This window comes from Grampus griseus (genome assembly GCF_964374135.1).
Source record: "Grampus griseus genome assembly, chromosome: 5".
Lineage (NCBI taxonomy): Eukaryota > Metazoa > Chordata > Mammalia > Artiodactyla > Delphinidae > Grampus > Grampus griseus.
The window spans coordinates 111,460,185-111,472,651 of record NC_138998.1 but is presented as its reverse complement, the minus strand read 5'-3'; the positions used below and the strand labels follow the sequence as shown (position 1 = coordinate 111,472,651).

The window sequence follows — 12,467 nt, the reverse complement described above, 5'->3', positions numbered from 1 at the left end:
CTCTGTTCTTGATGTTTTAAAAGTTTTATTGTGCTATGCTTTTAATAGAAGACTAGGCTTCTGTTAAAAAGAGGATAAACGAGGAAAGTGGAAGAAGTGAGATCTAGGAAATAGGAGAACCAACACAAAAGAGTGATAAAAGAAAGTCCCAGGGGCTTCCCTGGTGGCACAGTGGTTAAGAATCTGCCTGCCAATGCAGGGGTCACGGGTTTGAGCCCTAGTCCGGGAAGATCCCACATAATGTGGAGCAACTAAGCCCGTGTGCCACAACTATTGAGCCTGTGCTCTAGAGCCCATCTAGAGCCCAGGAGTCACAACTACTGAGCCTGCGTGCCACAGCTACTGAAGCCCGCATGCCTAGAGCCCGTGCTCTGCAACAGAGAAGCCACCGCAGTGAGAAGCCCATGCACCACAACGAGGAGTGGACCCCGCTCACTGCAACTAGAGAAAGCCTGCGTTCAGCAACGAAGACCCAACACAGCCAAAAATAAATAGATAAAATAAGTAAATTAAAAAAACAAAAAAGAAAGTCCCAGGTTTAGAGACAAACCATTCAGTTTGGGACAAAAACATGGAGGGTTTCATGAGAGAAACATCTGAAAAAAACCTCAGATCAATGGAATATTGGATATGATTAAGCATTTAGGAAGTTAAAATGCAATTATTAACTCCAGAAAATGAACAGTCTTACATAAAGATGGCAATGCAATTTTTTTTTTTTTTTTTTTGCGGTACGCGGGCCTCTCACTGTTGTGGCTTCTCCCGTTGCGGAGCACAGGCTTCGGACGCGTAGGCTCAGCGACCATGGCCCACGGGCCCAGCCGCTTCGCGGCATGTGGGATCTTCCCGGACTGGGGCACGAACCCGTGTTCCCTGCATCAGCAGGCGGACTCTCAACCACTGCGCCACCAGGGAAGCCCAGCAATGCAATTTTAGTAGTCTACTGGCTCTGCAGTAAACTCACATAGGGACAACTTGCTTAGCCTTACCAATGTAAACTCTGACTGCTAATTTAATAAAGAATGTGGTAGTGGAAGAATAGGGAGAAAAAAAAGATTTACTAGATAATGTATAAAACTGACAAATCAAGAAGTATTTGTGGATGCAATTTATTTAAAATATAAAGGAAATTATCAGAAGAAACATCTAACAGAGTAAGAAGATAGATTGAGGGGAAGTGGGTTCAAGAATAAGGAGATGGAGTAGGGACCTACTTATTTTTGTTTAAAGCTTGTGTCTTATTTGATTTAAACAATATGTGCATTAGTTATTGTGATAATAATGAATCTAGGATGAGAAACAGCAGAGACCTAAAACATTGGTTACTAGCACTGTTGCTGTTGTGTAGAAGGAACATGGCTAATCTATTTAATTTCTAACTACATTCTCAACTGTAGCTTATAGTCACAACAATCTCTCCCAACCTTTGTGATGTTGGAAAATGTGTAATTAATTTTGGACTATTTCTCTTCTGGAGTATTGAAGCAGGCATCAGACACTGTCACTATTAATAAGAGCATCTTTCTGAGAGGGATGTTAAGAGGATTAAATGAGTTACTGCATGTAAAGTGCTTAGAAGACTTCATAGCACATATGAAGGGATAATACAGGCTAGTTATTAGTATGAATACATAAATTAAAAAAACATGCATATGTCTCAATGAAGTTTCTGTTTGATTTTAATCAGGAACCTATACCATTAAGAATGTAGAGTGACAGAAGAATCAATGTCCTCGTCAATTAACAACAGTTACCTGTTGAGATTCCACAATGTGAGGTGAACATGGTTTGGGGGATGTTATTTGTGTGCATATAGGAAAACATACTAATTTGTCCAAGATTTTTTTCTTTTTATAAGAAAGCATATATTTCGTTTCCTACCAAACAGAATTATACCCAAACTTTATTTGGAGGTAGTGTTGGTTTGTAGAAGACTCCATTATCCCCATTTGAAATTACTCTGGAAGTTCTGACATTTTGTGGCTAGATCTTTATCTAAATTGATACTGACGTAATTCTGATAACTGTTCAGTTTTCAGATTTTCAAATTTACATTTAGTTTTTCTCCCAATATGCTATGGTAAAAATAGGAAGCTAACCCTCAAAACAGACCTATGCAGATAGGGGCATTATCTTATCTTTAGTATGTAGAAATGGGGAAAAAGGATATATTTTAGATATTACAAATCAAATTTGTGGACTTCTTTGGTACTCAAAATCCATATAAAGTTAATTTCCTTTCTAATTAATAATCTGCTCTCTAAAAATGTTAAGCATGCTACTAGGATGTCATTAGCTCCCACTTATTCCCTAAATTTTTATGTATTGATAAATTTCTCTCTACACTTTGTGTCATTGACTAAAGCTATACATGAATTCTGTGTATATTGCAGATAGTTAAATATTCTTGGACGTATTACTTAGTTTTTTCATATTGGTAAAACACCATATGTACTTCCAGTCAATGAACAATGTACTCTTTGTAGGAGCTCCTTTAAAAAAATAATTGATCATTCCATATTCGACTTCTTTGGGATATCTGTCTGACCTCACAGAGTGCTGATTTGAAATCCCCTCTTACTTGTTGTTGCAACAAAGTCTATATACTTTGACTGTTAAATAATCCCCAATATTTATGACCCAGTTAAAGAGGAAATGGGCTACTTCTCTGTAAAAAATGTATAAGTTCACTTTAATAACACACCACCATGCTATCTTAGAAATTGTTCTGTATTCATTGATTAGTAGGAGAGAGACTGAAATGTTTTCAAACCTTATATGACTTTATAGTATTGTATCTGAAGATGGTAAGGAGAAAAGGAATCAATTTACGTTTCTTCCGTAAACTCTATATTACTATATTTTCCTGGGCCTCTTAATGAAATCCCTTATATAATTTAGATAAGTATAGCATATGGTTTAAGCAGTAAGTACTATTCATAAAAGATTATCATTTGTTGACTAAATCATTAATAAAAAATAAATTCATGTGTATGATATGAGGTCCATGGATTCTAGTTTGATGGATCAATTTGATAGTGATGGTCTCAAATGGTTTGAGCAACAGAGCAGATGTTGTAGTGACAAATTAGCTCGCAGTGGAAATTGTACTCTTTGTAGTGGTAGAAAAAGGAGAACCGGAGGTGTGTAGATGTGAATTTTAGTGAACTGGTGATCTACTTCTTTGGGACTGTTTCATGTTCCCCAAAATATGTTTTCCAGAATTGTATGGCTCCCTCTGAGAAGGTTTTCTTCTAAATTTATGAATATTAGGAGGAGAAAGAAGAATCCCACATTTAGCTCAACGAAATGAAGCAACATGTACTGAAAAATAAACACCCAGTATACCAGTCATTATAAGTTTACTACCTCCCCCTATTAATTCATCTAATGATATGTTTAATAGCAGAAATCTGACTACTGATTAATCCGATGGAGAAAAATAAATAAGAATGAAAAATTCAAAAAATGCTACATTTAGTCTTAAATGCATTGTTATTGAGGTTCTCTTAAATCAACACTCCAACATGATTTATGCATTGGTTATATATAATTTTCAGGAAATCCATAAAAGACAAAGAGCAAACCCTATTAGTGTATCTAAACAATGCAGTTGTTTAGACTGGGTGAGCACAAGGGAATTGAACTAAGATGCATTGGCAAATGAGGATCCCCTGAGAAAAACACTATGTTGGATTCCTCTTTTCATAAACACGAACTTCCTCAGTATTTATGGTATTAACAAATGATTTTACAAGGCTTCTTCTAGCTAAGTTTCTGGAAAAGTATCATCATACCAACCCCCTCACCATCTTACCACCAATGGGCTTTGATTTGTTGGTCCTTTAATCTCAGTTCTTATGTTGAAAGATAGGGGGGAAATGAGAATGAGTTATCTATGACTGAAATAAATATAAGTATTAAAGTTGCCTGTAAAGGTGCTATTAATTTGCATACTTATTCCAAATGTTAAAACCCTGAATTTTGTAGATGAGGGATAATATTGGAGAAAATTATTACTATGAATATAGTGAGGATGCTTCTAAGGTACCAGTTTATTATTTTATACCAAGGTGAAGTGTATCTGTTGGGTTATTCTCTTTTGAACACAACCATCTGTAAGATTGTAATGAGACAGACCAGTTCTCCATTACCTCTAACCCCAGCTACTTCACCACACACACACAAACACACACACAACCTAGTTACAGCCCACAACCTGGCAAAAATCTATGAACTGTGCTAACAAGAACTAATGAAAAGAACGTGATAAATACCTGCTATTACAACAAGACCCCTGTCACATCATTATCTGATTCAATGTGTTAAAAGTGTTGTATTTCATTCTTTGCTTTTATCTGAAGTTTTAGTCAAATTGTCTCAGATGTGTAACTTACGCAACTATATTCATAACTATGCTTACAAATTCTGCCTGAAACATTTACATATTTCCAGGCTAACCATTCTTAGACATCTGTAATATGAATTATTTCTAACATATTCAATTAGCTAAATTGCTACTTTTATGCTGACATATACATGCATCTATTTAAGAAGTGGTTTGTAGATCAGGTAACAATGTCATGCAAACACAATCCTGAGATACAAGTTGGTAATTATGATTTACAGAACTCTTGTTAAGAGTTTGCTTTCTGTTGTTGTTAAGACTTCAGGCAGAACAACAAAAAGCAAATGTACAGATAATTTTGAACCCTAATTACTTGAAGGTAGTCTTTTATTTCTTTTGATAGCAGTTTAGTTAGATATTAAATCTCTAAGAAAATAAACATATTAGTGATACCAATGTTTCAGGCTCATAAGCATCTTTTTACATTAAAAATAGGCAACAAGAATGCATGCAGTTTTCAAGTTAAATTTCTCTTCCCCAAACTGTTTCCTTTAGCAATATGACCTCCCACCTGAAGAATGAATAAAGTCTGGAAAATGAGGACAAGAAGTTGTTGGGATTGTTAGCTGGAAGCAGGGATGATTAGAAAGATAATTTTATACAGGTGGTTGATGACTGATGGAGGTGGCGGTATTTTAGGAGAAATGGACAGTTAGTATTTGGGAAAGAAACACTCTACCTGTATAGCCCAGCGAATTGTCATCGTTATCAGAGGTGGGGATTGGCGTCCCGTTGTCCTTTCCCCTCTCTACGTCTTCAGGGTCTGTCGGAAACAACACCAGAGCTGCTGATGGGGTCACAGTAGTAACAGTAGTTGCCATTTCGATCACAGCATGTCCAGACACAAGTAAATCCACATGTGACAGAAAAACACACAGGGACAACACACAGCACACTTCATCCTCGCCCCTCCTGCGGCACACTAAGCCATTCGAAGATCTCAGCATCATGGCTTACAGTTTCTACTTCTTCATTTCCCTAATTCTCTGCTCTGCCTGCACCTTTGCTGCACTTCAAAGCTGGTGAAGGGCTCTGACTGCCCTCTGTGAGGCCGCCAGCGCGGACTGAGGGAGCATATGGAGGAGGGAGAGGGCAGGGTGGCTGAATGCTAGCATTGCTAATTTTCTACCTTATTGTTAATCAAAGCTATTGACTGTGATCACTCCCCATCATCGCTTCATCTCCTGCCAATTACAGACTCCAGGGACTGTACCTCATATGGGGGGGCGGGGAGGGTGTGGGGAAAAATAGGGTCTTGTCAAAGAAGAGGGTGGATGATAAAAATGTCATACTTTTTTTCTGAGCAACAGCAAAGAAAGCGCTGCAACATCCCATCTTTCAAAAGGCGACAGTTTGTCATCTTGAAGGACTGAGATAAATTTACTAAAATGAGTGCCTGTGTAGAAGGAGACTTAACTTTGCACATTTGGGTTTGAATATCTGAAAACATTCCAAATTGTTTGCGATTCTATATTATAGTCATCCGGATAGGTATTTTCATTCATTCATTCTTACTTTTCTTGAATAAAAGAAATGCTTTTGTGCGTTTTCCCAATTGCACATTAATTTTCCTACGTGGAATCTGAGAGATGAGGCTAAGCACGACGGCGCTCAAGTTCCAATATCCAGAAGCTGAGTTGTGGTATAAATATACACAGAAGCCCAGTGACACCACTAATTTCACTCGTGCTCACTCTATGCGTCATATCTCTGTGTGTTAGATAAATATGAGCTGAGACTCTAGCTCCGTTGCTGATAAGCAGACACAGACACAATAAAACCCAAGTGCGAACCTCCTAAATTGAATACCGTAGAGTCATAGGTCATTCAAGTTGTGTAGGCTTTTTATCACCTTAAACAGCAGCTACAGAGGATCTCTCAGTCTGAGCAGTGAAGAAGCACAGCTGTTTACTCGAGGAAGAAAGTCTGTCACTTATGAATGAGGCAGCGAGAACGCGCAGGTAATGCCTCTCTAGAAACAGCACAGGGGTCATTAATTTTGTGTCCCTGCTAGTCTTTTAGCTAGGTTGACACATTTTGTCTAAGACACCACTATTCAGGGATGATTTAGAAAATTTTAAAAGAGGATGAAAAGTCCAACATGAATCTGCTTTGTGGCTTTTGCACGTAGCACATTTAACTACTCTGTCCCTGTCTTTCCTCCTTTCTAATCCATGTGTCATACAATGACCCTGGTGTGGCTGAAATGAAGGACAAAAAAAGGTTCAGATCTCTGCAGACCAAAGGGGAAAAAAGGGCTCATTATCACTCTATTCATCCTTGCCTTCCCAGCAATGGCTGTTGTCCTGTTTGTCCTTAAAATCAACTCTGGGAGTGAAAGAGCAGGGAACCAGTCCACCAGCTACCCCTCCAGCCTGTTAACGTATTTGCACGAGTTGTTTAGGTCAGAGATTTAAGTCACATCAGTAAGACAGGATGGGAAATAGGCATTTTTGTGTACTTTGAGGCAGTGTTAGCACAATGTTCTGCCCCGAACTAAGTAACCTTGCTCAGGCAGACTAACCAAATAAAAGAGGTTGATGTAGGAAGATAAACAGAAGGTGCTTGTTCAAATGTATTAAAGGGCTTTTAAGGGACCACCCTTGCTTACAGTCTTGTTTTAAAAGATACATTGTGTTTAGGGTCAATCTTAATTTTACAGACTACTAATTTTTAGCAACAAATGCCCCTTTTCAAAGGAAATACTACTTTTAATTTATGATGGGATCGTTTATTTAATGTGAATACACACATTTCTCACCACTCTGTTAAAAATACAGTAGAAAGCTATACAAATGCATGACATGAACCAAATCAATTTGTCTGTAGAGTATCATAAGACTTTGGGGATAAGGCCTTTGTACTCCTTGCTATTAAACCTTCCCTGAGAATGAGGACATTATTACAAAAACAACAGAGATGAGGAAAGGAAGTTCACTGTCATTTGAAATGAGATACCTAAATCTGTTTAAAGTAGATTTTTCACCTATGTCTAACATCCTAAGTGGTTTCTAAATTTGCTTTCCTGTTTCCACTCATCACCCTTCCAGCCCCTTCCTTGGTTCAGGAAAGAACAGACTTTGCATCAATGAATCCTACCATATTTGTGCAGTACATTCTATTTACCTAGTACTGCCTTTCATTACTAATATGCTAGACCTAAAGGAAACAAAAGATGCCATTTTTACTAACTTCACTCATTTTTTCTTCCCCTTCCTTTTTGTCAGAAGATACTTATAACAGGAAATAACCACTGGACTCACTGCATGTGAGCTGTAGGAGAGTCCAAAAGATATTTATTTAAAGTTTTTGTTAAATAATATTGATTATGCGAGCCATGGAATAGAACATAATGAGGAAGAGATTATCTAGTGCTTACAATGTCTAAAGGAGGGCTTCTTGTGCCCCGCATCTGTATTTAGGGCTGTCCAGGCCTGAATTGAAGTAGGTGTGGCTGCGATGGATAAAAGCCAACAACACTTAGAGAAATGCACTGGCACTAGGGGTGCTGGGTTATCTGTGTCTGTTACCCCACTAGACTGTGAATTCCCAAAGATCAGGTAATCTGTTTGCTTCCCATTTGTACAACTGCAGCCTGCCACTGGACCTGCAACATTGTACAGGCTTGGACAGTTGGTTTTTTTTCCTTTAAGATAATAAATGAATTAATGAACAGACGGTAACCAAGAATGTGAAACTCACTTCAGGGATAGGCTCTCAGTCTGCAACAATTTAAAAATTTCATTTTCTGTACCAGTATCATAGTCAGAAAAAAAACACAAAACTTGATATAAATTAACTCAATGCTACCGTACTCTCTATATCCTTAGTATCTGTAAAAGCATATAAAGCATGTTCAATATAAAAGGAAGTCTTGGGTCATAAAATTAGGGTCAGAAATATGTTAAATGGACACCTCCACAGCAATCTTCCATCAGCTCTGTAGACTCATCTGAATCTAATGGCCATTTGGCCTTCACTGCTTTTCAAAATAACCAATTCCAATTTTACAGTTAAGTCCTCTCTTTCATGTTAGTTTTTTTTTTTTTTTAAGCTGTTTTCTAGATCTAAACTCGAATTCTAATCTGTTTGGCCATACAAACCTAATGCCTCATCTACAAAGCCCATTTCCCTCCAGTGCTCTTTAAATGCTGGTGCTTCACAGAACCCCAGACCTCATCGTTTTCTTGTTCAACATGCTTTCTGTAGTTGTCTTTATCGAGGCTCGCGGCTTCAGCTATTTTTTAGAAGATGATGAAACTTTTTTCACTTCTTAGTTAGATGCTCTACCAATGACCAGATCTTATCTTCACTGCTTATTCAGCTTCATGAGTTTTCCAAGAAACCTCACACCTTCTCTCACCCAACACTGAGATCATCATCTTCCCCTTCAATCTACTTTTCCCCTATACTCCCTATCTGTGTTAAGAAAGTCATCACTGTGCTACATTTTTAGTATTTTGCAATTCAGTGAAATGTTAATATCTGTAGTTAAAACTGATCTGGCTTATGGGCTTATTGCTCCTGGTAGATTTTGCTTCATACTTATTTATTTTTTGAAGTGGGTTGTATGTCAAATTTAAACCTATAATACATAAGCTTATATATATATATATACGCACATCTATAAAAATAATATGGTTAGATGTGTACATATATATTGAATACATGATCATATAATATACACATTAATTCTATAAGATGTATTATATACGAGTGTGTCTTCTTGTAACAGTCTTCCACAGATTTAATAAGAGCAACAACAATGGTAAAAAGGAATAAAGACCAATAGTTTCCTTTACAATGGAAATTACGTCTTTCAGAAGACTTTACCCTTAAATATAATAATTTATTAAAGGTGACATGACTTTCTTTAAAGGTAAATTAACTGGTAAATTTAAAATTTGTTATTTTGTGTAACAATACCTTTGCTGAGATATCCCCAACACCTAAGACAAAGTATAATGGAAACTTCAAATTAGAAAAATCATTATATAGCAACCTCTGACAAAATAATTCATTCAGAAAAGAATCATCAGTGGATACTAAATCCATTAGGTGAAAAGTGGTATGGGACAGCATATACAGGCCCAATGTATGACCACAGAGATTACCTGCTAACTGCACAGGGGAAAATTTATTTTTATAATGGATAGATTTGGCAATCACCGCTTGAACTCAGTAATCAAACTGAGTATCACCGATGGCTGGTGACTAAAAGTGGGAAGACAATTGTGTGATAAAACATACAGTAGCACCTATGAAGCATTCAGGATAACAATGCTTGCCCTGAATTCAATCAACACTTAAGACCCAACTTAAAATCTACAGAAAACAAAATATATCCTTAGGATATACATGTGGAATAACTAAGGGGTGGATTATCTAACTTACTTTCAAGTCATTCAGAAAAGTATATTAAGAGCACTAAAGCAAATAAGGCATAATGTTAACAATTACTATCTATTATGAAAAACATTCCACAAAGTTTAAAGGATGGTGGATGAAGACTGAGTGGTCTGAAGTTTTCTCTATAATGTGCAGCAGAAATTCATGCCATGAAGTTTCTCTTTCACTGGTGATATGAGTAAAATAGCTAATTTTTTTTAGCACGAAGACTCATATTTGTACTACCATTCAACCCATATTTCTCTAACTTGTTCATTATTCGATGGTAGCCAGTGTTATTTTGTGGAAATGCAGAGGCCTAAGAGAAAAGTCTATTGTTTAAATTGTTTCATTTATTAAAAAAATTTTTTTTTAATTGAGTGTGAAATTCATAGCTCGGAACATTAGAGTTTCCATTTTTATCCTTCATTTCTGTCATATTCAGTTATGTAAATATATGTTAAAAATAATATCTTCTCCCTTTGGTCCTACTGTAAAGTGTCAAGCTGGTTTCTTTATAGATTTGCATTATCACTGTGCAGGTTTTTGGCATCAATTGACATTTTGAAGATGACCATTAATAAAAGATTAGGGAAAAGCAAATGAATATAAACTACTATCAATATGAGAATTGTGTTCTACAATTGGATCAATTCTCATCGATTCTTTCCTACTAATCAAGAGGAATGCCAGGAATGGGTACTTTAAATGGAATACTGAGAACATTTAATTAGAAAGCCAGGCAATGGATTACAAAATTAAGTACAAAAACTATGCTTGTGAAGCTTTAAATTGGTGTCACAATTCTACAAGATCAAGTTAAACCCAAGCTGCTTTAATCATGTATGGTTAAAATAATTATGGAAGCTACATTATCATTTTCTCCAGTCTTTTGAACTGAGAATAAGAGGAGAAATAAGAGTTATGCTTACAGAGATGGAAAGAAAAAAGGATCAGTGGGTGATTTTAAGAAGTATCTACTTAAAAAATAAATCAGAGAATGAAGCACATAAAAAAATTTCATTCACAATGAAGACTGAATGACTTTTCCAGAAGCTTATACATTATAGAATATTAACCAAAATATGTATCAAGTTCCAAAATTGTGCTACCAAATATTGAATGAAACTATTTTAAAGCAGCAATGTGGTAACAGAGAGAAAACAATGTGTTATAACCACTTCCAATTTTGCTATTATAAGGAAAATCAATGTTGTTTCTTTCAAAGATAAAAGGACCATGATTATAATGATCCATGTGGATAATGACTTAATGATTGTTAGAAAATGTGTCGAGATAAAATAAGTTAGAATGTTAAGATTGATGTAAAATATGTATTCAAATAAAATTTTTAGTGAATGGATGGTTCTTCCTAAATTTGAAGACTTTATCCTCCAACACCTTTGAGAAGAAAAAAAGATTGAGTGGTTTGGTATTTGACTAAACTAAAATAATCTCCATGATAAACTAGGTTATTGTAACTGTGACCTAAGATGCTGGGGTTGTACTAAATGAAAAAGATTTCATACAATGATCTCAAATTAAATTCTAGTGCTTTGTCTCATTTTCTGGTTTGATTAGACAACTGAATGAATCATATATGAAGAAACAGAAGCAAAAACTTCAAGTAATATTTATACAATGTTTTAGTTTATTTAATATGAACCACATCACTTTATATGTATGTATATTTTCTCATGTAAGTTTTACAGCTCTATCAAGATCATAGTCATCATCATGATCACGATCCGTATCATCATTGTTCCCATTTTAGAGATGCTGAAACTAAAGCTCAGAGAATTCCTTTGGCCTCTGTCATGCAACTAGTAAATAGTGAATTTGGAATTTGAGTCCAACTGACTTCTGACTCCAAATCACCACCTCTTTTCACTATACCCTATTTTACTATACTCTCTTTACTCACCAATCTAATTCTAGGAACTGGAAGGAATTACAATAACACATAGGCAATGGGACACCATGTTAGTGATTCTTTTCCAGTCGCTGAACCATAAGATTGGGTAATTTCACAAATCTATTTCTGAGCTCCATTAAGCATTTCATAGGGTTTCTTCACTGTCTTCTTCTATAGACAAGATAAAATAGTTTATAAGGTAGTTGGTTGTGTTTCAGCTAGAAATACACAGTAAAATATTACTAAAATAGGATTTATTATTAAAATAAGGCTTTGCCACATATTTTTAAATATATAGATTTGGAGATTGAACTACTGACTAAATAAAATCAAGATAAGTTCAGATTCCCTTTTTTTGACAACTACATTTTTTTTTGTTACTCTTCAACAACAAAGATTTATGTTTTGGTATAAGTTTAAGAGCACTTAAAACAGGGTCATGACTTACTCTTAGGATGCCTAGCCCTGGCACAGTGCTAAGAGCAGAGCAGATAATCAATACATTTTTGCTGAATGATTGGATGAAACACTGAGGAATAGTTTTGCTAGAGTCAAGAGTTTAAGATGGACGTAACTTTTCTTAATGAATGAATATCAATTATTTCCTTATTTTGGACTTCGTTATGCACTTATATGGCTAAAATTATAATCACTATAAATCTAATTCAAAACCGCATTATGGTAAATTACTTTTGCTCATAGAATAATATCTTTCTCCCTTCCCCACTCCCCATGTCGATATATACTCTAGGAAAT

At 35.8% G+C, this 12,467-nt stretch overlaps 1 protein-coding gene across 1 annotated transcript in view; it reads right to left on the bottom strand.

Moving 5' to 3' along the window:
- Positions 1-12,467, bottom strand: part of ROBO1 (roundabout guidance receptor 1) — a gene marked incomplete at its 5' end in the record, with an annotated part of 773,404 nt that overhangs the window by 486,551 nt on the left and 274,386 nt on the right. Inside the window, 1 exon segment of the mRNA XM_082655117.1 lies at positions 5,088-5,171. Coding sequence (XP_082511243.1) covers positions 5,088-5,171 — 84 coding nt within the window.